Source organism: Ceratotherium simum, chromosome 1 (assembly GCF_057802395.1).
Source record: "Ceratotherium simum simum isolate JZ-2026a chromosome 1, ASM5780239v1, whole genome shotgun sequence".
NCBI classification, from domain to species: Eukaryota; Metazoa; Chordata; class Mammalia; order Perissodactyla; family Rhinocerotidae; genus Ceratotherium; species Ceratotherium simum.
In genome coordinates, this window is record NC_141900.1 from 4,225,427 (window position 1) to 4,251,674 (window position 26,248).

General features: G+C 47.6%; 1 protein-coding gene across 2 annotated transcripts in view; it reads right to left on the bottom strand.

Moving 5' to 3' along the window:
• The window catches only part of PKD1L1 (polycystin 1 like 1, transient receptor potential channel interacting), a 137,181-nt gene that overhangs the window by 70,877 nt on the left and 40,056 nt on the right, over positions 1-26,248 (bottom strand). For both annotated transcript variants that reach the window (XM_087431360.1, XM_087431405.1), the window contains 13 exons: positions 24,002-24,223; positions 21,901-22,061; positions 20,105-20,440; positions 19,149-19,214; positions 16,977-17,153; positions 15,788-15,865; positions 13,416-13,558; positions 12,628-12,748; positions 9,692-9,803; positions 7,496-7,691; positions 6,616-6,672; positions 1,909-2,121; positions 624-866 (listed from right to left, as the gene is read on the bottom strand). In XM_087431360.1, coding sequence (XP_087287486.1) covers positions 624-866; positions 1,909-2,121; positions 6,616-6,672; positions 7,496-7,691; positions 9,692-9,803; positions 12,628-12,748; positions 13,416-13,558; positions 15,788-15,865; positions 16,977-17,153; positions 19,149-19,214; positions 20,105-20,440; positions 21,901-22,061; positions 24,002-24,223 — 2,125 coding nt within the window. The remainder of the gene's footprint in view (positions 1-623; positions 867-1,908; positions 2,122-6,615; positions 6,673-7,495; positions 7,692-9,691; positions 9,804-12,627; positions 12,749-13,415; positions 13,559-15,787; positions 15,866-16,976; positions 17,154-19,148; positions 19,215-20,104; positions 20,441-21,900; positions 22,062-24,001; positions 24,224-26,248) is intronic.

Sequence of the window (26,248 nt, forward strand, 5' to 3'; positions counted from 1 at the left end):
TTCACGTGGTTTACACATGTAGAAGGGAAGCCAATGTTTACAGGATCACCAAGAGCTGGCACCATCTTCCCAACTTCCCCATTTTCACATCCCCTCTGACTCTGGGCCTCTCTTCTGCCCAACATCCCAGGGACCCAGCGGCCACCCTGTCTGGTTCACCCTAGATGTACCTGTCAGGTGAGCTTGGAGGAAAAGAGGTAAGTTCCAGTAGGTCCACAGTAGCCCCTTCTCAAGTTTCACTCGAGTTAAATTCTTCATTTGATTTCAGAAACAAGTAAACCAGGAGGTTACTGACCACAAGGCCTGGCACAGGTGCTGTGCCCCATACTCCACCCCACTCAGGCCTCTGACTCTCCGACAATGGGTTCCAACGGCCCCACAGGAACTACTGCATGGGCCCCGTTACCCAGACACCAGGGATACCTAGTTTGGCTAAGATTTTCTGGAGAAACTGTGATCTTCCAAGACATGCAGAAACAGCAGCAGATTCTAAGTGGTTCTTCTCTGGCAACTGAGCAACAGGTGCAAATGTGCCACCCTGGTCGCTCTCTTCCTCATCAAAGCACAATTAGTGCGAGTGTGAGGCGGTCACTGGAAGGGACTGGTCATCTGCCATGCTGTACCTGACTAGGAGCTCGTCCCCCTGGATACGGATTCTTCTTGAAGAGCATGAGCTGGCTAATATAGCATGGGCTCTGCGTTCCAGTCCCAGCGGGACTCTGCCCAGCCAGCTCTCCAGGTAAATGCACCTGGACAGGGCCCAGGCTCTGTACGGAGCTCCGCAGGTCGTGATGAAGAAGCGTGCGGATCTCCATCTGCCCGGTGCTAACGTGGAGCTGACGCTCGCTGTTTGAAGAAAGGCAGCCCTGAAACAGAGGACGAAGAGTCCACCGTTTACAGTGCACCTGAGGAAGCTGTCTTGAGTCCAGAACTAGGGAGACGCAGAAAATAATTGAAAAGGTAGCCCTTCTTCTCAAGGTCATTTGGATTCATTGCCTGAGCAAAGATTTTGGTACAAGCATGTGAATGCCAAATAACAGTCAAACGAAAACTGTCTCCTTTTGTTTCAACATTTTATTCATTTTGTAACAATTCCTATGGTCCTTGGGGTTTCTTAGCCCCCCAAAGGGAGTTTGAATACCATGATTATTTTAATACCATGTGGACTTGACCATAACCTTGAGCGCAGTGCTTTAGGGCTTAGGGCAGGGCGGATGCTGGGCATGCAGCAAATCCTTCCAAATGTATTAATTGCTAATCCTGGTCACTATTACTAGATGCAGATACAGCATTTATACGTTTTCTAATTTCCCAAACATTACACTAACTACCAGTTAAATAAACCAGCAGTTCTGGGCAGGAGGGATGATAAATGGAGAAGAGGAGAGAGACAAAAGCCGCCTACTAACTTCTGTTTCCTGAAAGCACTGGCTGTTTCCTATGGCAAAAACAACCCAGTAATCCCTGAGACAACTTCCCACAGTTACTGTGGCAGAAATAAATGAAATAAACTTTGGTGGGCTTTTTTAGCAGCTATATATCAGCAGGGTTGCTTTTTAAGTTAACGCATGTTAGAAATCATTTGCATTACTTCACTTCATCCCTCAAAGAGCAGAAGGCATCCTGAGAAATAATGATTCTAAGTCAGACACCTTCCCAAATATCCCAAATGAAAATCTACCAAAATACGAAAGGATGGAACAGAAGCAAAGTGTCATTGAAACATGACAATATTCCCACGAAACACTGAAAAATTTCCAAATACCAAGCTACCACCCACAACAATAAACATAGCACTTCAAGAACCAATTATACTTTTGATTTCTAGAAGCAACTGCAAATACAGGTTAACATCCTGGGAGAGGGAAACAGTTGTACTGTCACTAATGAAGAAAAAGTATGACTTACTAACAATAAGTCTGAGATGACCTTAATTCCTTCTTCTCGTAGGTAGTCCACCTTCCTCGTTTTCTCATGGTCAGAGACTTCTAAGACCCCGGAGACGAGAAGGATGAGCTCGAGCATCCGCTCTTTGTCCACCACGAACCTCCCCGAGAACTGGCTTTGAGTGAGGAGAGTCTGAGTGTACTTGAGGATGAGAACGGCACTTGTGAAGCTTAACTATGTGAAAAGAAAAGATGTCAATGAAATGCTTCATCGCACACGATGCATATAATCTTGCCTCTTTCCTTATTGCTGGAAATTAGAATGACTGAACTTGAGACCTAGATGCAAATCTAGGTTTGGTGTCTAGCTGATTACTGGCCAACTTCAGAAGTAAAAATTCACTCTTTGATATTGTTTTCTGACCCATAAAATGACCAAAGAAAAATAAATGGTCTCAGCCTTTATGCTAAGAAGCTACTTGGGCTGACCCCCAACAACCACATCACAAATCCCTTCACAAACTGGTCCCATCTCCTTCCACAGCCTTCTCTCTTCCCATCCCCTGTGGACATGCTGTTCTTGAGCCACAGACCCTCATCCTGCTCCCAAATAATCCAGGACTTTCCCTGATGCCATACAAATCCCCTCCCTGCAATGCCTTCAGCCCTGTCCTTACTAGCAAAATCCTACTCCTCTCTCTCTTTTTCTAATTAATATGGACATTTTCAAACATACACACAAGTAGAGAGAACAGTGCAGTAGTATAATATGCCCATCGCCTAGCTGTAACAACTATTCTTCATTGACAATACTTTTTCTTCTATCACCCACTCAACTTCTAAAAACATATTTCAAAGCAAGTCTCAGGTATTTCTATCGATGAACACTTTAGTATATACTGCTAAGAGACAAGAACTCTTCCTAAACACATGCCCACGATGCCATTACCATACCTAACAAAAATAATGATGATTATTTCCTACTTATCTTTTAAAACAAATTTCAAATGTCCGCCTGACAAAGTGCACTGCACCATTGCCTGTGTTTCTGCAGAATTTTGTCATTCTCCTAATTATAGGACTTGGACCATATATTGAAGTATATCTGTTTCCACATCTAGCTTCATCCATCAGTGCCAGAAAGACAGGACTAAGTCTTTTCCCTCTTTGTGCCTCAGCTGCTCCTAGCAATTGCTAAATAAACGTGTATCCAATGAACTGAAATTGAGATTCTACTTTCTGATGGTCATGCTTGTTTAACCAAAATGTGGCTTAGAAATACCTCCTAAAATCAAACTCTTTCACCAACAATAAAATTAAACTAGTCTGGAAATACACTGAAACTACTATTAAAGGCCTCAAATATGAGACAGCATCATCAAAATAGACTCAAAATAGAAAGAATAATCTTTTATCTAAACTAAAACAAGTGTAATAAAGAATACATCATGTTCTTTAAAACCACATGTTAAAGAAACCCTAGTGTGGTTTTTACACTGCGCATTTTTTTAACCAAAAATATCAGAAATGGTTACTTTGGGAATGACAATCATGACCAGTTTATCCACCACTCTGAGCTAAGAACTGAGGCCAGCTCCCGGATGCACAGATGCACAAGAGAGGGGCCTGTACAGAGATGTTTGGCTTCCACCAGATTCATCCTCCTGATCCTCATGCAAGGTCATTGCTGAGAAGTAATTTCATTTTCCAGGCCCCTGGAGTTCAGGTGCAGCCTTGAGACGGGTTGTCCCCAGGGGATGTGAGGAGAGTGCAACATCATCAAGTGGTGCACCTTCTCCACGCCCTACTGCCCAACATAGGAAGCCAGAGCGGAGGCGCTGGAGGCTCGAGATGAAAGGAGCTGGCGTCCCTGGATCACCACGGGAAGACCACCTGCTGAACACCCGCCGTGGAATGTGTGTAGACACGGAACAGACTGCTGTTGGGTTATGTCTCTGAGATTTCAGGGCTTACCTGTTACACCCGCTAACATTTCTTTATCTAATACAGTTTGTGACCTTAGCAGGCTAAGTAGTTTAGAGCTGGAAGACAGACGTGCAGGAAATAATTACCTATGAAAGGTGTTAACGTGCTATAACAAAGTCATGTACAAATTTGTCCAGAATAAAACAAATTCTGCTTTCAGGACTCTGAAGATTTCATGGAGAAGGTGGCATTTGAATCTAGCCTAGACGAGAAAATACTGTTTTCCCAGGGGAAGGGGAGTAGAATTATTCTAGGTTAAGAGAAAACACATGATTTCAGGGACATAAGGAACATTCAGTGACTGGAACGTGGAAGGCGGCTACGTGGGGAGATGTGGGGAAGGGCAGAGAGTAAGCTGCAGCCAGGTAAAGTCCTGGTGTGAGACGTGGGAGAACTGGATTTTATCCTCAGAGTACTGAGAAGCTATCAATGTTTTAAGGTAAACAAGTAACATGAGCAGAGGTGTTTTTATGAAGCACAGGAAGGGGGATGTGTTGCCATGAGAAGGCCAGCCTTCCTGTCCAGATTGGTGGTCACTGCAGTGGAGCAATTCAAGATGATGACGATGTGACTCAGGCAGGAGGGATGGGAAGAAGTGACAGGGTCATCCATGTCATCATTCGTTCATTCCCCATCTGTCTTCTGAGCTGTGCTAGTGTCACAGCTGCGGTTACATGGTGAGCAGGAATGAAAGGTTCTGCCATCATGGGGTTGATGCTCCAGTGAGGGCAGTGAGGCAACAGAGAAATGAGTAAGACAGCTGCTGACTGTGCAAGTCCTGAGAGAGGTGAACCAGGCAATAGGAGGGGAGGGTGACTTCAGATTGAGGGTCAGGAGGACCTCTCCAAGGAAGTGAGCTGTGAGCTGAGAGTCTAATGAAAGCTCTCTGCTGCTCAGGGCTGCATGGGCCCTGGGCCGGCCACCTGAGGAGTGGTCAGGGGGGAGAAAAACCAAGAGAGGAGAAGGGAAAGGTAAGAAGGCGAGGTGTCTGGATCTGATTACATAGCAATGAGAGCCACACAGAGCTTTAAAGCAGGGGAGCAGCATTAACTGATTCAGGCATTTAAAATGATCCTTAGGTTGCTGTGTGTGGAGCGTGTTGTAAAATGACAAGAGAGGAGGCAGAGAGAACAGTAAGAGACTGCCAGCCAATGTGAGAAATGATGTCTGCTTAGATTAGAGTGGGGACCAGTGGCAACAAGAAAGGTAGGAAGATTCTAGGTATGTTTCTGAGGAAGAACTACAGGACTTAACTACAAGTGACGGACAAGGAAAAGGGGGGAATCTTTGACGGCACCTGGGTTCTTGACTTGAGATTTGGGGTGGAAGGTGTTGCTCTCTCCAGAAGGGAGAAAGCAGGAGGAACGGGGCAGGAAGGAGATGGCGTGAGGAGCAGAGGAAGGAGCTCCATCGCCCACATTGGGTGTGAGGTGCACGGCGATGGTCATGTGGAAATGATAGGGCAGTTACATGGATGAGTCTGGAGCTTTTGGGAGGGGGTTGGGTTGGAGATATAAAATGCAGGGTCACCACCACTTGGATTTAATGTAAAAAGATGTGATGAGACCCCCAGGGAGAAAGTGGAGACATAGAAGTGTCCCGGGCCCAGGACACAACCCTGAGGCACTGAACAAGTAAAGTAGACAGGGAGGAGCCAACAGTGGCCGGAGTCAAAGCGACTGTGCCGAAAAGGAGGTGTGCGTCCCACAGAACCTCCCTGACGGGGGAGACCTGCGAGCAAGGAGGATGTGCGTGGATTTGGCAGCATGGAGATTTTCAGGCACTTGGACAGAGCTGTTTCAGTGTTGCGGTAGAGATGGCAGCCAGATTTTGGTAGCTTAAAAATGCATGCGCGACAGCAAGTAGAGACCACAGCAAGGCAGAACTCACTTTCCACATGTTCTGCTGTAAGGAAGGGCATGGAAATGAGGTGGCGACTGGGAGACAGTTTAATTGCACCAGAGGGACTTTTTTTTTTTTTAAATAAGTGAGACTCTAAGCATGTTGGGGACCATCCAGCAGAGAGGGAGAAATGGAAAAAGCAGCAAAGAGAGCATTAAACTAAAGGTGATAAAGCCCAGAGAAGGCAAAAGGCGGGGCTGGACCACCATGCTGGACCACCACCTGCAGCCATATGGGGGCCCTCCACAACTTCAGGGGGCGCCAGTCCCAAGACTGACATGAGGGGTCATGAGGTGGCCCGAGATGGGATTCTGAGCACAAAGAGAGGGTGAGCCCCTGCTGGGAGTGGGGACATCTCTCCCATGGTGACAGAGGGTGGCCTGGAAGACAGGCCAGGCTGTGACTAGATTTGCACGGTGGCGGTAGACAAGGACTCTATGGGCTCTCTTATCCGCTAACTCGCAGTGCAGTGAGGACCTCAGCTGAGGGGGAGAGGGTGCTGGAGCTTTGAGAAGAAGAGAGTGGTGAGGATGGGAAGACCCGATACAGTAGATCAACAATAAAGAACAGTCCCCTTTCCAAAAGTATGTGTAGTGTGGATAACACCTGTTTTAATCCATTTCTACTTTAGGTTTTCAAATTTCTATATTAAGACAGAAGTTCTTCACCAGTGATTTGAGATGGGCGATGCTATTCAAATAAATTCTTAGGGAATGTCATATTTCTAATGTAAGTGTCAAAAATAACTCTACCCAGTATACTCTTAAAGAACTGACCAAGGTCCTCATAATTATGTGAAAAAGCAGGAAAAGACAGACACCTGGAAAGAAACAGCACTCACCTTCTTAGGGAAGCGTATGAGGTCCCTCAACATATAAACAGAATCAGTCATTTCTTCCTGACCAGGAGAAACAAGCGAACAGACAAACAAAAAAAAAAAAAAACAAAAGGAGAGGGAAAGGGCATTAGCTCATCTTGTTTAAAGCTGCATAATTCAGGTTGCTGATGTAGAACAAGAGTAGATCCATGTTTGAGCTAAGAGGCAAAGGGTCGCCAATGTTCTTTGGAGAGACTACCACCTTGGTCCCACGTTTTTCCTCCTAGTGCAGCATCTCTCCTCTTGATGTCTGCTGCTCCCCCCCACACCCCACAGGAAAGTACCATGAGGGAAGAGGAACTGGGAGGACAGCACTGAGCAAAACTCTGGAAAAGGGTACGAGAGAAAGATGGAGGAGGAAAAAATTAGTGCAAGTGAAAGTGTCATGATTACAATGAAATAAGCTGTGTTCTTAGATGTGAACATTCTCTAGTGACAATGATAAGACAGGAGTTGCAGAAATGCCGTGAGCAAGGACAGTAACGTGAATATATGGTCATTTCCTTAGAGGTGCACATAATCATAAACTTAACTCTCTGGTATATCATTGCTGACAAGACAAAATCAGATTGGATTTACATAATTTTTATTTACAGAATCATCGGTGGTGATGACTGGCTTATATCAGTCTCTCTTTTATAAACCAGCAGCATTCAATTGTGAGGCATATGAGCAGGCAAGAGAAGCCACAGCCATGCATCAGAGCCACGCTGGCTGGCCCACCTGGTCTCGTTGCTTGACTGTTTCATAAGCATGACCACCTGCTGGTGAGCCAACCAGTTATAGGCCCCACAACACTGATACAGATTTACACATACTGAACTTGCCCTGCTCTGGGCCATACCTGGTCTGTGAAAGCTAATCTACATACTGAAGAAATTAGTGCATCCTGTATTCGTGACCACTGGCCACACGAGGGACTTCTGTCCTCCTTAGCCCAACGACTCAGGACCCTGGTGATCATGGTGATATAGTTCCTGGTTTCCGTGTAACTCCCCATCAGCTGGAGGGTGGATAGGTTTTTCAGGCTAGAATTGTATCTGAAGGAAATAGAAGAGGTATCACAACTGTTCCAGCACATTGCAAAACTTTTCAGCCTGCCTACCTAGAGCGGAATGGTATTTGTTACAGAAAACTTCTTGAGTGGGTCAGGGCAGAAAGGGAATGACTCCAAGGAGAGTTGGTCTGTGCAGAGGAAATTCTAAAAACATACAGTGAGGCATAATATCAAAATTCTATAAAACCCCTTTATCAGAACTGAAATAGGTACGAGAAGCCAAACAGAATGATACGGAAACACCACGGTAAATGAGGGAATACAGTACAGAGCTAGACAAAGACACCACCATGACTATCGCTGGCTGAAGGTTCACAAGCATCCTAATAAGTGGAGTTGGGAGTTAGTACCCAAACCCACAGTAGAGTGGACACTTACACTGTTCTCAGATGATACACCATGACCAACTGGGGTGTAGCCCAGGAACACAAGAGTGATTCAAGAATGAAAAATCAATCAATGTAAAATACCAAATTAATAGACCAAAGGATAAAACCCACATGATCATCTCAATAGATCTAGCAAAATCATTTGACAAAATCCAACATCCTTTCATGATAAAAACACCCCAAAAACTAGGAATACAAGGGAACTTCTTCAACCAGATGAAAGATATCTACAGAAAACCTATAGCTAACATTACACTAAATGGTGAAGGATTGATTGCTTTCCTCTCTAGACTGGAAACAAGACCAGGATTTCCATGTTTGCCACATCTATTTAGCATTGAACTGGAGGTTCCAGCCAGGACAATTAAGCAAGAAAAAGAAATAAAAGGTATCTAGATTTGAAAGGAAGAAGTAAAACTCTTTTTTCTATGTATAAGAAATGATCTTATACATAGAAAACACCAAGGAGTGCACTAAAAACCTGTTAGCACTAACAAATGAGTTCAGCAAGGTTGCAGGGTACAAGATCAATATATAAAAATCAATTGTCTATTTATATACTAGCAAAAATTTCCAAAAAAAAAGAAAACAATTCCATTTACAATAGCATTAAAAAGAATAAAATACTTATATTATGATTAAATTTAACAAAAAAGGTTCAACACTTGTACACTGAAAAATACAAAACACTGTTGAAAAAAATTAAAGTATAAATAAATGGAAACACTTTGTTCATGGGTTGGAAGACTTCATATTGTCAAGATGGCAATACCTCCCAAAGGGAGCTGACAGTTCCTCAAAATACTAAATATAGAAATACCATACAACCCAGCAATTCCAGTCCTAGGTATATACCCAAGAAAAAGGAAAACACGTCTACACCTATGTTCGTAACAGCATTATTTATAAGAGCCAAAAATGAAAACACGCCACATGCCCATCAACTAACGCATGCATAAACAAAATGTGGCATATCCATAATAAAATATTATCTAGCCATAGAAAGGCAGGCAGTGATGACACAGGCAACAATACGATGAACCTCAAAAATGTTACACGAAGTAAACGAAGCCAGTCACAGAAGACCACACAAGGTGTTATCTCATTTGCATAAAATGTCCAGAATCGATCAATCTATCCACAGAAAGCAGTGGTTGTCTGGGCTGGGAGTTGGGGGGTAAGGGAAGTGACTGTTAATGAGTACCAGGTTTTTGGGGAAGGAGAAAAATGTTCTAAACCTAGGTCACGATGATGGTTGAACAGCTCTGTAAGAATATTGAAATCCAAGGGATTGTACACTTTAAATGGGTGAACTATATGTATGTAAGTGATATCTTAATAAAACTGTCGGAAAAACAGAAGAAGGTGTTTTATAGGCTCTGAAGCACGTGCACAAACACCATGCAGATCTGACTTAGGATTGTAGCGGCAGGGCCCTGGCTATTTCTTTTGCTCATCCTCAGATGACTTCCCAGGAGCCACTATCGACTCCACCTCGTTGCCGACTTGGGGGAGGGCCATCTCCCGAGGAAACAGGGGCCATCTCCCGAGGAAACAGGGACCTGCACTAGGGCGTCTGCACAGCGCTACTCACACGTCCTCGCCTAGGCAGTGATTCCCATGGAAACGGGGCCGCACAGTCACCACCACAGAGCACGGCTGCACCTGGGAGCCTTCGCCGTCTGTGATCTCAGTGGACACCATGACTGGGAAGGAACAAGAAGAGGAGCGTCAGCCTGGACAGTGGCCACAGGGATGCTTCTCCACACGCCGACAGCAACTGAGTGATGGAAGATGGGCTCAGTCTTGGCTCAGGAGGAGATAAAATTGCAGCTAGCTTCCCTCTCCAGTTGCTTACACTGTGGCCAGCAACAAATCAATAACCAGAATCTTTGTCCGGCTCATCTCTGTGCCTAGGATGGTGATGGGTGCTCCAAGCGGGTACCAAAATAAGGCAAGGTGCCAGAGCTGAACCTGAGGCTCTTCCGTCCTTCTACGGAGGCCCACCATTCCAACATAAAACTCTAAGCAGCAGTCAGGGCAGGGAGCGCCAGAGAGACAGGGAAGACAGGAGTGCTGGCGAGAGCAGAGAAGCAGAAGCAACCACCAAGCGCTGGAGGAGTCAGGAAACGCTTCATTCATTCACACGCTCCCACGCACTCATCTGACCTGCAAGCATCGTGCGCCTGCAGCAGTATGAGAGGCCACAGGTGAACAGGCCGGGTCCCTGCCTCAAGCATCTCCCCACCTGCTAAGGGTTACAGACGTGTCAAATGTGACGAGTGCTAAAACAGAGGTAAAAGAGGGGGCCATGAGAAGCCCAGAGAGAAACACCAACTCCACCATGGACAGTCAAGGAGTGGGGTACTATTTTAACCAGCTCCCAAGTGATGTACAGAAATATGAGAGGTCTAGAGAATGGCAAAGAAGAATTCTGACTGAGGGGAAGTTTGCATGAAGCAGCATGGCAGGAAATGGCTTTTGGGGGACTCTGGAACTCCTTCCTGTGACACAGGCCCTGGTTTGTGGTGGCGAGAGCTGCAGATGAGGGCCAATGGTGAAGGGCCACAGGTCCAGTCGCGTGAACCACACAGAAAGAGCAAAACACAGGTGCGTCCTGCGGTCTCCATAAAACATGTTCAACCCGAAACACAAGGCCAACGATTTGGGACTTAATTTTGAAGGTCAGTGCTTCCCAAGATGTGGTCCATGAACACTGGCATCCCAATTACCAATACAAGCAAATTCTGGGCTCCACTACCTCCCCAGGATTCTGAATCAGGAGATATTGGGTGGGCCCCAATTTTAACTGCAAAAAAAGGTGCAATTTTACAAAGCACCCCAGTGATTCCACTGCAGGTAACAGTGGGTCCTCTGAATCAAGACGGAGAATGTAAGAGTAGGAGCAGAGTTTAGGCAAGACTCCATTTGACACCTCGAGTCAGAGCTGTCTGTGTAAACTTCATGCGAGATGGGACAAGATATGATTAAATATCCATTAAATTGTATTTATTTTGCTTATGTTTATCCCTTTATAAATCTTGAATTCAAATATTCATAGGAATTGACCACACTGATATTGACAATCACAACTCATTGTGGACTCATTTGGAAGGATCTGAGTGACATCACTCACCCTGACACTGCTCTGTGACTGTGGCCTGAAATTTGGTTCTACAAATTTATGTTAAGAAATCCTTTCTTCCAACACGGAGCCGAGGCCCTGGCCCAGGGTCCTTCTATTTGGATGTCTGCCCGGCCCTGTGGTCTGCAGATGCCTGAGGACAGGGGTCCCACCTGCCCCTGCAGGCTGCAGTCTCATGAGGGCACCACCCGGTCTGAATAGAAGTGGCTGCCTCAAGAAGAATGCCCTTGTGTTTTGGCTTCCTCTCCTCTAAGGACAAGTCCTCTTCTGTCCCAGCTCTCAGGATGGGGCTGCATGTCCAATATCAACAAGTGGGAGAGCCTGGGATGAGCATCCACTTTGAAGGAAATTTCGAGAAGAGAGGGTGAGTGCAATCTCAGTCTTGAAGAACTTATAAGGCAGGCCTGTGGAAACCACCTCCAACCATCAACCAACATGTCCTGTGCCTGCTGTGACACAAAGCTGACGTGTCCACCCTAAACAATTATGTAGTGTCTTGCTCAAAATGTTTCTGCTCAGTTTCACTGACCTGCACCCAGAAGAAGGTGCAAGCATTTCTAACCAGGGATCAGGCAAGGTTTTATGACGAAGAAAATATCTTAGCTGGCCTTAAGGGAGAGGTGAGATTTAAACAAATCAGGTGGATGAACTAGTTCAGACTTCAGGCTGAAATAATCTCTCCAGCTCAAGTCAAAGAAACCTCCAGATCAGTGACCCTCAACCTTGCCTCCACATTGGAGTCATCTGGAAGTTTAAAAAAAAAAAAACCTTCTCTCACCCCCAGAGATTCGGGGCTAGGTTCTGCACACCCAGATGTTCTCCTGAAGGGCTGCACCTCGAATGTGCTCAGTTGAGGCAGTTTCCAGGCACTGGTTTAGAACTGGACAGGGCTGTAGGGACAGGGCTCAGAGGAGAAAGTGGTCGATACTAAGGACCTCACTCTGTTCTGAGAGTAGCACATGCTACTCCAACACTCCGTCACCCCATATCTTCCTCTTGGTGGGAGCACCTCGATTTAGTTTAGTCCACAACTAATGCAAGAGTCACCAGACGCTGCACAGTTCAAAAGCAAAAAAGGGATAACTTGGTCTCAAATATTTGATTTATATATGCAAAACATTCTTTGGCATTTATCGTTCACATTATATTTCAGTTATAATTTAAGACACAAAAAATTAATTTATTTATAATATTACTAATGTTCTTTCTGCTAAAAAGTAGGTAATCAACCTAAACTAAAAAGCATTCAACTTATGAAGATGAATAAATACGAATTTTATTTTCTGGAGACATACTTTTAACAATTTTTAGTTTTTGAAAGCCAGGGGAAAAGTTTTAGAGCTTTAAGTAAGCATAGCCAGCGACCCAAATCCACCGTGACTTACCTTTATAATTGTCCAAGGGCTCACCAGCAGGCAGCGCAAAATAATACTGGCTGTCTCTCCCACGATACAAAGTGTGTTTGGAGGTATTTCCTATCTGGTAACTAAATTCATAACGGAAGTCCTATGATCCATTCCATAGAGAGCAAAAAAGAGCACAGATCAACAAACTGATTAGATCAACAAACAGCCCCAATAAACATACACCTGCGTCCATCACTCCACCCGAGGATGTTGTTTCAGAAGGGCAGGGGCAGGTAATAGCTAAGTGTCCCCAAATGCACACCCATGCAGGGTGGCCTCCCACCTCCAGGGCCCCCCTGTCCACAGAGCCGCAAGGACTCCAAACAACAGCTGCGTCTGTCACTCAGGGTTGTGTGCTCTCCCAGCCTGGGACCCCCAACAGTCACAGAAGCACAGACTGTCTGGGCCTCCTCGGGGCAAAGGGGAGGTAGCTACACCTCCGATTTCCACTGGGGGACACAACAGACAGGAGACAGGAGAAGGAGCACTCTGCAAAACGCTCTTGGTGTGAGAGCAGGGCATTTGAACTGGGCCTTGAGTGAGGATGCAGCTGGGTTTCTGAGAGAAGGAGCAGCCTGGGCAGGACGTGAGGCAGGAGCAGGTCAGTGTCTACACCACGAGGACAGAGAGAAAGGCGGTCGCACTCGTGCCTGACCCCAGGATTGAGCTTTACATCCCACAGCATTTCATCCAGAGACTGGCCACAACCTCCGAGGGTTGCAGCTGTCTCCAGTCCTTTAAGACAGATGTGGAGGTGCTAGCCATACCAGTCTCCCCGACATGCAGAAGACACTGAAGACGGTGTGTGCCTCGAGGCCGTGATGGGGCTGCACCTGACAGGCCACGTCTTGAGGAGCTGGGTTGACCGTCAAGTACAGCTGAGCTTTCCCTAATAAACTGTGCTTTGAACCTATAGGAAAAATGAAATGGGTATTAAATGCATGATGGAGAATCACAGCAGCATGGGATTCTGTTTTTATAGCACAAACCTCATGAGGTTGTCAAGGTGTGGTGCGCAGACTGGCAGCAGCCCCTGGGAACTTGTGAGAAATTGGATTCTTGGGCCTCACCCCAGACCTGCTGGGTCAGAAACCAGGGGGTGGGACCCAGTGACTCGCGTTAACACACCCTCCAGGGGACTCTGATGTACACTGAAGGTGAGGACCACTGCCGTCCAGCATCCATTAACATACACGTATTGACTGGGCACTCACTTGCAGGGCAGCCACAACCCTCGGTCCCGGGAGATCATAGTGGACAAGACAAATTTCCCACCTGGGAGCCAGACAACAAGCACACTGACAGCAATCAGAGTCTAGAGCAGAAGACACTAAAGAACACAGCACTCCAGAACCAAACCCTCTCCGCTCCCTGCGTTCTCCTAAAGCTTCTTCCATAAACACATGTAAGTATAACTGAGTTGAATTTATAGTGTGATATAATTTAATATTTTGTTTTATTAACTGCCTTAATATCATAAATATTTTCCATGTTGCCATATAGTGTTCAAAATCACTGTCGTAAATAGCTGTTATAAATAGATATACTCCGGCATGCATAACTCTTATTCCCCAACAATTAAACATTTTATTTTCTATTTTCTGCTATTATTAATCATTCTATAATGGTTATTCTCATATATAAAGATTTTTTTTTTTACTTTTGATGTCTTTTTCTTGAGATGAATTACAGGAGTAAGATTTACATGTTGAAATTGTTTAAAATTTTGATGATGTCAGTGATGATGATCATCATCATCATAATGGCAGGTATCATTTGCTGAGCCTCTGCTCTACACCAGGTGCTGGGCTAGATACTGTTCATATATTATCTTATTCAGTAGTCACCTCAACCATGGAAGACAGATCCTGTAAGAGACATAAGGTCAAAAAGGAAGGAGTGACTACTTCTGAGCCAACCAGGGATGTCACAGCAGGAGACACATTGAGCGGTCTTGGTGTGTGAGTCGTACTGGACTAGGGCAGTGACGTGGGGAAAGAACAGACATTCCTGCTGAAACAACCACAGGGAAGACCTGGAGACATGGAGGAGCCTGGGGTGAGCAGGAGGGCGCCAAGAGGAGAGCTGCAGTAGCAAGGGTGGGCACAGGGAGACAAGGGCTGACACCAGGCCTGCACTAGGATGGTCTGGGGCAGTGGAGGTGCTCTCAGTCTCCTCCCCCAGCACTGAACGTGACCAATCCGAGAGAATGGCCTTTATACATGTTACTTGGACGAATTTCAGAGGCAAAAGAGAGAGAGGTCTTGCCAAAGGGCAATAGGCATTTACGGAAACAAAAGCAAATGTGGGCCTCTCATGCCCAAAACAAGGCCCAGGGTTTAGTTTCTAAATGCACCGAGGGAGGGGCAGAAGGATGTTCACAAAGATGTCAAAAACAGTGAGAATCAAACCAATCCTTGGGGGCCTTACTGAGCCCCACCACCAGGTTTTCAGACAGAAGTTAACCTTTGGTTTCTTCCTTTGGAGAAACCGGAGTCAGCGTGGAGTGCAAAACCGAAAATGCACAAGGGGTTTCAATTAACGCAAAAATGTGGACACTGAACCAAACCCATCTGTAGATGAAAACTGTTTACGGCTCTGTGCTTGTCATGCGGAACTAGAAATCTCTAAAAATTTGATATCCAAAAGGCAGACGTCAGATTGAGTCATGGAAATGCCAGAAGGAACGTGGAGCAGGGCGAAGGTAAACGTGGTGAATTTAAACAACACTGACTCCGCAGAACAATAGGAACAACACCTGGCTGGGTTTTAAATATATGTAGACATTATCAACCAATTTGCAGAGGAGTGAACTCATGCAGTTATCTAGGACAAACAAAATACATGTGTAATTAAAAAAAAGGCAGTTGCTTGGCCTTTACCCTGATCTGAACGTCCACCTGATCCCCTAAGGAAGAGTAAATTTACAGAGACATGCTCAGGTCTCCTTCCCGGATCCTCTAACATAAGGAAGTAACAATGAACAGTAAAGTGACAGAGAGGAAGAAGGGGACAGTCAGGACATTCTGGAACAAGAGCCCCAGACAGTCAGAGGTGACTGCAATTTCCAGGAGAAACATATGAATATAGCAAACCCTTATCGTCCCCCACACCAGATCTAGCTGACAGCTTAACATACCCACAGAGGCTTGTAGGACGTACGTCTCTCCAGGGCTCAGTGAGTACGGCTTTATCGTCACAGTTTTCTCTGTGATACCTACGGGAAAGGAGGGACCGCATGGAAACAACCGACAGCGACTCTGAAGGACAGGAAGTCAGACAAACCCCTTTGGCACAGGTTTCACTCTCCCTCCAGAGATGATGAGAAAATAGTACTAGTTAAACATGCTTGTTCTTACCTGGAAATGCCATTAGTTTGTTCACCACCCACCCTCTTTACAGAGCAAAAAGCTCATTCCCAGTCTCCCCTGCCCAACAGAAGCAACACTGAGCAGGGATCAGTGAGCCCTGGCTCAGGAAAGACACTCACCTGCCTGGCAAAAGAGAACGCTGGTAAGAACTTATTTTATATATGAACAACTAGGTTCAGTGTTTAACTTGACTATTCTATAATTGTACTTTATCCATAAAGTATGATTAAGGTATTTCAAAACAATTTCTAAGTCTTTGCAGGATACTGGTTGTGAAATCTGGACCAATAGTGACTGCATTACTTCCTCAGCAGGGAGAGGCTGACCCTCGAACTGCATACCCTAAACACAGGAGGTCCAAAATGCAACACTGCTGATCTAACAAGGACAGTTAAAACATCACAGTTGAAAACCCCATTTCCTGAAATTCTGCCAGGAAAGGGTGAGGAGGCAACAGTTAAACAACAGTGGGATACCTAGAGCCTCCACAGAGGGATGATGTAACCATATGTGTTACCACGAAAGGCGTCGATGCAACAACCTGAGCAGAACCAGAAGTCTGCACTGGGAAACCATCAAAATTCAACTGCTCTTCAGGAACAGCGTCATTGTGCTCACTTGTGGAAGGACGCGTCCACACTGTGAAAGGGCGCATCAGAACATGTGCACAGAGGTGTCCAGGCACCAGTTCTCTGGGCCCTTCGCACACATCGTCTTAGCAGGCTCTTCCCCTTAGTCTGAAAACAGGAGGCTCCTGGCAGGCACCAGAAGCTAATTCTACCTTTGATAAAAGAGCCTCAGCCTGTGGTCCACAGAGGGACAAACACAAGTCAAGAAGGTACCATGACCCAAATACTTCTCTAGTAAAAGGAAAAGTTACAGAAGAAATTGAGGGTTTGGTATCCAAACCCTTCTGAAACAGCTGCAAATTCCAGGATGCAAAGAGGGTGTTCATACCAGATGAGGTGTAGCCATGGAAAACAGCCCGGCTGACCACAGACTTGGGCCAGTCCACCAAGAGCGCAGGCCTGGCACTAACAGTGGGGAGGAAGGGGCCCACCAGGTTGTCCCCGTCACCGCGGCTCCCATCAGCACTTGCACTTGGTCCTGATCCTGGAAGGTTGATGTTGGTCCCTAAGAAGACAAACCAAGCGAAGGGATGGTGAAGAAAGAAGTCCTGATGATCTTCTTTTCATTTTATTCTTTTCATGTTCAAAGTCAGTATCAAGAACTATTTCCACTATTGCTGGATACCACATATCTAAAATTGTCTTTAGCAACCAAACATATTCAAGAGATGAACTTCTTCATCATATGATTAGTGATACAACTGCATATTCCTTCCTCCCTCCTTTCATTTATTCAACATTCATTCTGGTCTACTAAGCCCAGGTACTAGAGGGACTGGAGACGCAGCAGTAACCAGAGCAACAGAGGCCCTGCTACCTGGAATTCTGTGGTAAGCAAGTCAGAAAAACAAACAAGAAAATACTGACATAAGTACTACACAGCCAGGTAATGATAACTGCCACGAAGAAGATAAAGCAGGGCATGAGAGAGAAAGAGAGAGGGAGAGAAGATTGGGAGGGGGCTATTTTAGAGATGGTGGTCAGGGAGGTCCCCCTCTGGGAGAGGCTCAGAACACAGACTTGAAGAAGCTCTGAAGAAACCACTGTGGGAACGATCTGTGATGTGGGTGCAGGGAGTGAGCAAGAGGAAGAGGGCAGAAATGAGACGGGAGAAACTGCCAAGGCCCTCAGTTGCCACTCTCAGCATGGTGGGAGGCCATCAGAGGGACTGGTTAGGAGTGACAATCGGGGTTGTGTCCTAAGCGTGCTCTGGCCAAGCAGTCAGACGACTGCAGGCAGCAGCATGGAAGCAGAGAGACGATGACAGGTCCCTGCACGGCAGAGGCAAGAGATGGGGCTGGACTTTGCTTAGGGAAGGCTAATTCAAGACTTCAAATGAAGGTCATTGAAACGAGATAGAATGACAAAGGGGATCAATGTTAGGGGATTAGAATGGACCCTCAACTGTCAGGAGGAGTAATTTTATGAATGCAATGCTTTTTTTTCATTCAATATTATTTACTAAGCACTTACTGGGCGTGCAAAAGCAAGCCCCCAGAACAGCTGTGTACAGTAACAGGAAGGGGCACAGGGGCTGAAGAAACCATGACACTGGAGGCAACTGAGGAGGACTGCCCAAGAACACACTGAGTAAATTAGGTAAATAAATTATTCACTGATCATTCGTCTATTCATTCCACAAACAAATCATTCACTGATCATCCATGTACTCATTCCATAGACAAATCAATCATTCACTGATTATTCATTATTCATTAGATAAATCATTCACTGATCATCTATTCATTTGATAAACAAATCATTCACTGATTATCCATCTATTCATTCAATAGATAAATCATTCACAGATCATCTATCTATTCATTCCAGACACAAATAAATCATTCACTGATCATTCATTATTCATCAAATAAACAAACTGTTCATTGATCGTCCATCTATTCATCTGATAACAAATCATTCACTGACCATCCATCTAGTCATTGGATAACGTGCTCACTGAATGCCAATACGCCAGGGACTGTGACAGTCCTGGGGACACAAGTATAAATCGGCCATGGAAGCTTTCCTTGCCAATCTCACAGTGGCAGAGACAGACACAGAAGAGTCAGCAAGTACAACATGCCACCTGCTTTAAATAGGTGGGAATAAATACATTGCCCTGCTGGAGGAGGCTGTTATAAGATAAGGATAGAACTTCTCAGAGAGAGGAAAATGGAAGCTGACAGGAAGGAAGAAGCTCTCCAAGATGACAACTTGGGAAGGATGCTGAGGGAGGCATTTCTGGTAGACGACACACCATGGAAGCATAGGATACTTGAAGTGCAGAAGTAAGCGAGATAGAAATAAAGGTTTGGATCAGATCATGCCGTGCAAAGGAGCTGAAACTTTTCCCTTTGAGTCTGGGAGCTCTTGGTGATCTTAAGGTAAGGGAGTAGCATAGTAAACCTAGATTTCAGAAGAGGGTGTGGAGGAAAGACTGGAGTGAAGAGACATGGACACACGGGGCTCCAGAAAGAGGTACCAGTTACAGACTCACAGTGACCCGGCTGTCTCCCTTTGGATGGCATTGCTTCTTGGATATCACTGTAATAGGCTTCAAAATCTATATGAAAGGGCAAAATCATAATGTTTCATTTAAAACCACAGACTCCCCTGAAATCAATACTGACTCTCCTGACAGATCACAAATGCTGCCCCTGGTCTTTTTCTGGAATCCACACATCGTTTTGTGGATTACAAAACCCCCTCAAAGGCAGTTTACTGCATCATCATGACACGGGGGGAGACAGGTGTCATTGTCCCCAGGGTCCCCAAGAGGAGCTGGTGTTCCAAGTAGGTGTGTGGCTTTCCAAAGATAACCCGGCTACTAGATCTGGGGACCGAGGCCTGGCATCCTCCCTTCAAACATGCTTCCACCGTTCTTTCAGAGAACACATTGTGTTCTTTTCTCTTAAAGGGAAAGAAACGGACATAAGAGCATCCTGCTGTGAATGTCACTTTTCTGTCCCCTCAGCCCTTCTCTCCCAAAGTCTGAAGATTTCACAGAGGTCCTCCCACTCGCTGACCTGAGGCTCGGAGCCCTGGGGTGTGGCGGCATTGCCAGGTGCACAGGGCAAAGACAGTTCCGTCCCCTGAACGTGAGCAGCCAGATCAAATGGTACCATGGGGAAGGGACAATGAGGGAGACGGCAGACGCGGGGCCAGAACCTGTCTCACTGATACTGAACTTTTCTCTCAATTTTTTAGGCACAAAAATAGTTTCTTCCCAACCTGAAAACCAGTGGTAAAGTGAACCAGTTGACCACTAGAGGAGGAGAGAAAGATGAGCAAGCTGATATGGACAGATCACTTACTGCAGCCCAGACTCCCCATATTTCCCAGGTTATAGAGGAGGAAACAGACTCCATGAGCATCACACACAAGCTGTGGGTGTGAGGCTGAGGCCCGTGTGGGTCGGATTTCACACCTAGACCACCAGGGACAGGCACTTACCAGGGGAGTGAGGGGACAGGTTCTGTGGAGGCAAGCTTCTCCCAGAGGGGGTGGGCCCTGGGGACCCCTCATTCCGGGGAGCCCCCCCTGGGGCCGCAGGGTCACCGGCAGTGGGAGCCCAGTGCATGCCGATCGTGGACTCCGTGGAGGTTCTCCCCGCAGCTGAAAGGGCAGGCTGGCTCGGGGTCTCCGGCCACGGCTTCCATGAGGATGGAGTGGTCGTTGCATAGGGATCTGCCCTGCGTGGCTCCAGGGACGGCAGATTAGACCCTGACAACTTCAAAACGGCCCCAAATTCTGAGGATCCCAGCAGCCCCACTGTTCGACAAAAGGGAACTTAAACAAACATTTAACACTATTAAAAATTTGGACAAAGGCCCATGTGGTTTAAAAAGGTCTGCAGATTACTTAAGAAGGCTCCATTTTAAACAAATTTGACATAAATGCTGTGGAACAGCCATTGTCACCTGGTGGCGAGCAGAGCAACAGGAGGAAGCAGACGTATGGAGCAGGACACGGGCGCCAACAACCACTACACCTGGGATCTGCTCTCCCTCAGTCCCTGCGTGAACTGAGAGGGGCCTGCCGCACCCTCTGCATCTCCTGGCATGGGTTATTCACAAGTATTCTAGAAGCAATCTGGGCACATGGAGTCTCTCCTAATACTCACCTTTCAGTTAGTGTCTAGTGTAACAATTCTAAAAGTCATTGGTATAATTTATGATAAAGGATCAAAAACAAAGAAAAAATTTCCAAGGATATAAGAAATGGTGTCTCGATAAAGTAAGCATTTACTTTCCCATGAGAGAACAAGATTCTTTGACAGTAAAGGCTGAGATACATCAGTCTAGGGACAATCTTCTGCTCTGCTGAAAGTTTAACCACTGGGTGTGTTTCCACGGCAAGCTCTTCTGATACACTCAGCATAGGCTCTGATTCAGAAATTCAATTTACCTAAAGAATGTGGGAAGGCGCCCCTGCAAATAAGGGCACAATCGCCTCTATGTCTTCACGTCCCTTCAGCCGTGGAGGTCAGCTGTACTCAGAGCTCTACGTATGGGAGCTTTGTACGGCCCCATTGAACGGATAAAAAATAAATAAATGTGCATCTCTGAGGGCTTGGCACAAGCTTCGGTTGCAGGAGCCAGCCGTGTCCAGCTCAGAAATAAAAGCCCCTCTGTTTGCTGTTCACAAATACCACCAGTGAGGACTCATTTCACTCCTGGTTCTAACCCAGCAGCTGACGCACCTAGAGGCCCGCATCCTGGCACCAGGGCCCAGTGTGTCTCCACACATGATTTTATTTAACCTCACCACTGCACTGTGTAGTGTTATGATCCACATTTCTCACCCAAGAAAACTGGGTCTTAGAGAAGTTCCTGAAGTGTCAGCTCATGTGCCGGAGGGAGGACTGGCCCCAGGCCTTCCTCCGGCTCCTCTGCCCAGTCCCAGGGCAGCCGCCCCAGAGGACAAGCGAGGGCTGGCAGGGACAGAGGCCCTGGATGGGTGAGCACGTCGTGAGTCATTACAAATAGCCACAGCTGCCTCAGTGAACACGGGGTCCAGGCCCCTTATGGCTACAAGGCTGAGAAGCAGCATTTGAACACCTGATCTGCCCTGTGCTGTCACAACCGTCCACATGAGCATAAAAGAAGAGGAACCAGCAGACACAATAAAGTGGTGGGCAAGACCAGATACACTGGTTCAAATGAATCAGATCTGGCAAAGTTTTGCAACCTCAAGTAACTCTGAGGTTTTTCCTTAGTTAACAAAATAAAGCCAACAATAATCTTTACCTTCTATACTGTTCTTTTCTGTTGCATTAACTAAAAACAGATCCCAGGAGTAAGAGAGATTTGATATTTCACCACAGCCTTCACACTCAGCTTGAAGAGAAAGTTCTTCATTCCAGTTAACAAAGATGTCCTTAAAATTGACCCGGGAGATGTGGACAAATCTGGAACATGCAAATTGGGTTTGAGACTTTAGGAAAATAACCTGAGGATTCTTTGGCCGCATTCATTCATGTCAGGCACGTTTAAATCGCCTTCCACTGAGCCTTTATTTTGTGAATCCAATAGCAGCGCCACAGCTGACATGACTGAGCACTCACGGGTAGCCAGGCCTGCACCTAGCTTGACCCAGCATGACCTCATCTGACAAGGGCCAGGTCCTAGCAGGCAACGCACTGAGCTGAGAGAGGCTCTGCCACTTCTTCCAGGTCACACAGAGCTCAGGGGAGAGCCAGGACCGGGCAGCCCATGCACATGCAGAGGCACACACACATACACAGACACACACGCACAGAGAGACACACTCATACAGGCAGAGACACACAGACACATAAGCACACACACATACATTGGACACCTACAGAGAAACACACATATGCACAGAGACACACACACACTCACGGACAGGCTGGCACAGGGCCAGGCAATGCCCCTGCCTGGCCTCCCTGGTCTCCTGACTGGGAGCTGCATGTGCAGGCGGGGGTCATGCATGGTGTATGCGTGGGGGGTGGGGTGGGGAGGAGATGAGGTGGACACGTGCAAAGAGAGGCCCGTCTGGCCCCAGACACCCCCAGGGACATTGTCACAGGGGCCCAGATAATTCCTGACAGGACTGACAGGTGTTGATCCAACAACTTTATACATGGTGAAGGAACATTTTTAAACACATTCTCTAACTATTTTGTGAGTAGCAGAATTATATAGTGCATTATATTTTGAGAATAAAAGTATCTAATTTATTAAATATAATTATTTAAATTATGCCCCAACACTTGCAGCCCTGTACTGGCATTTCTTCACTTTTAATATAAATATCAGGAGCCTTAAATAAAACACAAGTGGCCTGGGTCTGTCTGGACCTCAAAGCACTGTCCTGCGTTTGAGGCCCACCGTGGCATGGCCCATTCTTATCTACTGAGCCTTATTTTTCACAGCTTCAAACCTAAAATCCCTGGGGGGGTGGCTCTCCATCAGAGTGGCCTTTCTGATCTCGGAGGCACAGCTCACGCCCTCTCCTTCCTGTTGGTCCTGCCAGGCACAGCTGATTCACTTCCTTCTCCAGGAAGCCTTCCAGAACTCACTCAGCCCACACTGTTACCACAAGCTGTTTTTACTCAACAAGACAATAATAACTGCCCAGACCCCTTACTGGGTCCAGTGATGGAAGCAACCCTGCTCCCCAGGGGCCTTCCAGGTGTCATGCAGAGCCATGGGCACTGGTGGTTCGGCTCACCGCCCCCCCCCCCCCCCGCCCCGCTCACTCCCCTAACGACCCAGCCTACACAGGGAAGGCCGGGAGCAGGTGTATGGCACACAACAGCCTGCACTCAGTGTCTGGGGCTGCGTGTGGCCATCGGGGGCTACTCTGGCCTCGATGTTGCGGGGTTTTGGTTTGTGGTCACAGCATTTCTTTGCTCCTTCCACCCTGCATAGTCTCCACGTCAAAGCTCAACTGGCTGAGTACCTCCAATGTGTGGGCCGACGCTACTGTCCGGGCCCCAGCCCGGTGATGCCTGGAAGGCCCCAGGTAGAGGCCCTGAAATGCCTTTGCCTCCTTTGGCCTCAGCCCCAAGCCCCAGAGCAGAACACCGCCCCCCCACCCCCACCCCCATCTTAGGGTACCTGCTATGATGGGAGGGCCACCTCCCACTTGGAGCAACCAGATGTGAGCACTAGCCTAGCAAGCTCTGCCCAGAGGCCAGTGTGAGAGCAGGGGCCCTCCCAGCCCCCTCCCTCCTTAGCAGCAGGGATGGTGTGCAGCTACACCCTCAACTCCTGCATGCACAGCAGGTTTCTCTGGTCACTCTCAACACCAGCTGGGCGCAGGGTGCAGGAGGGCAAACCCCGCGGATCTGCACTGTGGGGAATGCAGGGCAGGTGGTACCTGAACGCCAAGTCGGGGCGTGTGGACAGGAACACCTGTGCCTCTGACGAGGTCCGGCCATCGCTGGACACCATCAGCGTCACAAGAAACTGGTCATAGCTGTCACTGAGAGAGTTCGCTGCAAAGGAAAGCGTGGGGGCCGAGGCGTGCAGGCCGCGTGGAGCGGAGGCGGGGAAGCAGGTGTGCCCGGGGGTGCTGGCTGCGGTGCATTTCCAGTGATACCTGTGGGAGAGGCGTTGAAGGGGCTGAACGCAACTGCTCCGGCCAGTCAGGTGACCATGGTGTCGCTAAGTGGGCTTTTCCCGGGGTCCTCGCAAGGGAGCGCATGGGCTGGAGAGACAGGATGTTTCCTTATTCTCTGATGTAAGTGGGGTAGGAGGTTCCAAAAGTGGGAGCAGAACCACCAAGGCAGGGGTCCAGGCCCAGCCCCCACCAGCTCACTTGCTCAGAGCCCTGGAGACCTCACATGCCGCCCTGCTTCCCGGTCGCCAAGTGCTTCCCATCCCCTTGGCAGCCATCTGCCTGGGTCGTTCTCTCCTTCCACACTGCCCTGCACAAAGACCACCTCCCACCTCCGTCACATCTCTGCACCCCACCAAGCAGCGCTTAGCAAACTGCCTCTGACCCTGCAGTTCCATGGGGCAGACAGGAAGGCTGCATCATCCCAGCTTCGGGAAGAAAATGAGTTCCAAGCGCCTCTGGGAGTTGCCCAGTCCCAGAAGTACTAGTGGGTGGGCCAGGAGACAAACCACAGCACCTCACCTCCCAATCTCATCATCCTCTGCAAGGTGACATTGCCACGTTCAACAATCAGGAAGGCAGCACCATCCCCACCCTTGAGTAGGTCTTACTCTAGCGGAGGACACACACTGAAACAAACAGCCCCACCCAGGGAAAGAGGCAGGAAGGAAAACGTGTGCAGGGGGAGGGGAGGCAGGTACGGGACTGTGTGGTCCCACAGCAGTGAGCCCCGTGTGGGTGCTCCCCAAGTCTCTGAAGTGCTGTTGATCTGTCAAAGAGCCATTTTCCTATCTGGACTGTAAGCGATTTGAACCTGGAAGTAGTTCTAAACCTCTCTTTTTCCAAAGCCTGCATGAGGCGGCAGCATCGCAAAATTCCGTTCATCACCCAGACGGCAGGAGCTCAGCCCCGTTCAGCTGGTGGGTCCAGCTCACACGCCCTGCGGAGCATGGTCCTCCAGGATTCAGCTGTAGTATTCCTCACTCCCAGGGAGCAGATTCAGCTTGTTTCAGCAGACACACACTGAGCTCTTCTCTTTGGGCACCTTACTGGGTTCTAGGGGGAGGGGTGCAGAAATGAACAAGACCCAGCTCTGTCTCCTGAGGCTGGGGGAAGGGAGGTACTCAGCCAGCTGTGTGCTTTGTCTGGAAGATGTGCGTGAGAATGGCCAAGGGACAGAATTGGCGGGTCCAAGAGGATGCCTCTCAGCTGCACGGGGCTAACAACACGCCAAAGCCCTCGGATGGAATGCAGCAAATGTGCGTGTGGTCATAAGACTTAAGGGAACAAAGTGGCTCCTCTATTTACTCCCCAATGTTCACTGAGTACCCGCCATGTGCCAAGCACAGGGGTATGCCAAACCAGAAGCCCTGTCCTCCTGGAGCTAAGATTCCAGCGGGGGGACAGACAATTAACAGTGATCGTAATAAGTGAGCAAATGATTGGATGCTAGAGGAGAAGACCGCTATGGAAAAAGGAACAGCAGAATCAGAATAGGGTCACTGGGGGGCCTCACTGGGACAGCGATGTTTGAGCCTGAATGGAAGGAAGCAAGGTGCTAGCAGATGTTGACAGATGAAGGCACTTCTCTGTAGAGGTGCTGAGGGAGAAGCACAACCCCACTCCAAGGGGGCGGGGCCCCGGCTGCATCAGAGAGAAAGTCAAAGCAGGAGGAGAGGAAGTTCAAGGGTCACCGGCAGTGGCAGCGGCAGGTCACTGTGGGCCTCACAGGCATTGTGAGGACGTGGTTTCACTGAGTGAAAGCGCAGCATTGGAGGGTCTGGAGCAGTGACATGATGGTTTCTGACATGTTTTAAGAGACTCCGTCCACCTGCTCTGTGGAGAATGGACTGAACGGGGAGGGTGGAAGTGTGGAGACTGGTGAGGAGACATTATGGAAATAAGCCCAAGGGGGTGGCGGCTCAGACCAGGAAGGAGCCAACAAGATTTCCTGACAGACTGGACAGGACGCAGGAGAGAAAAAGAGAAGCCAATGATGCTGCTGAA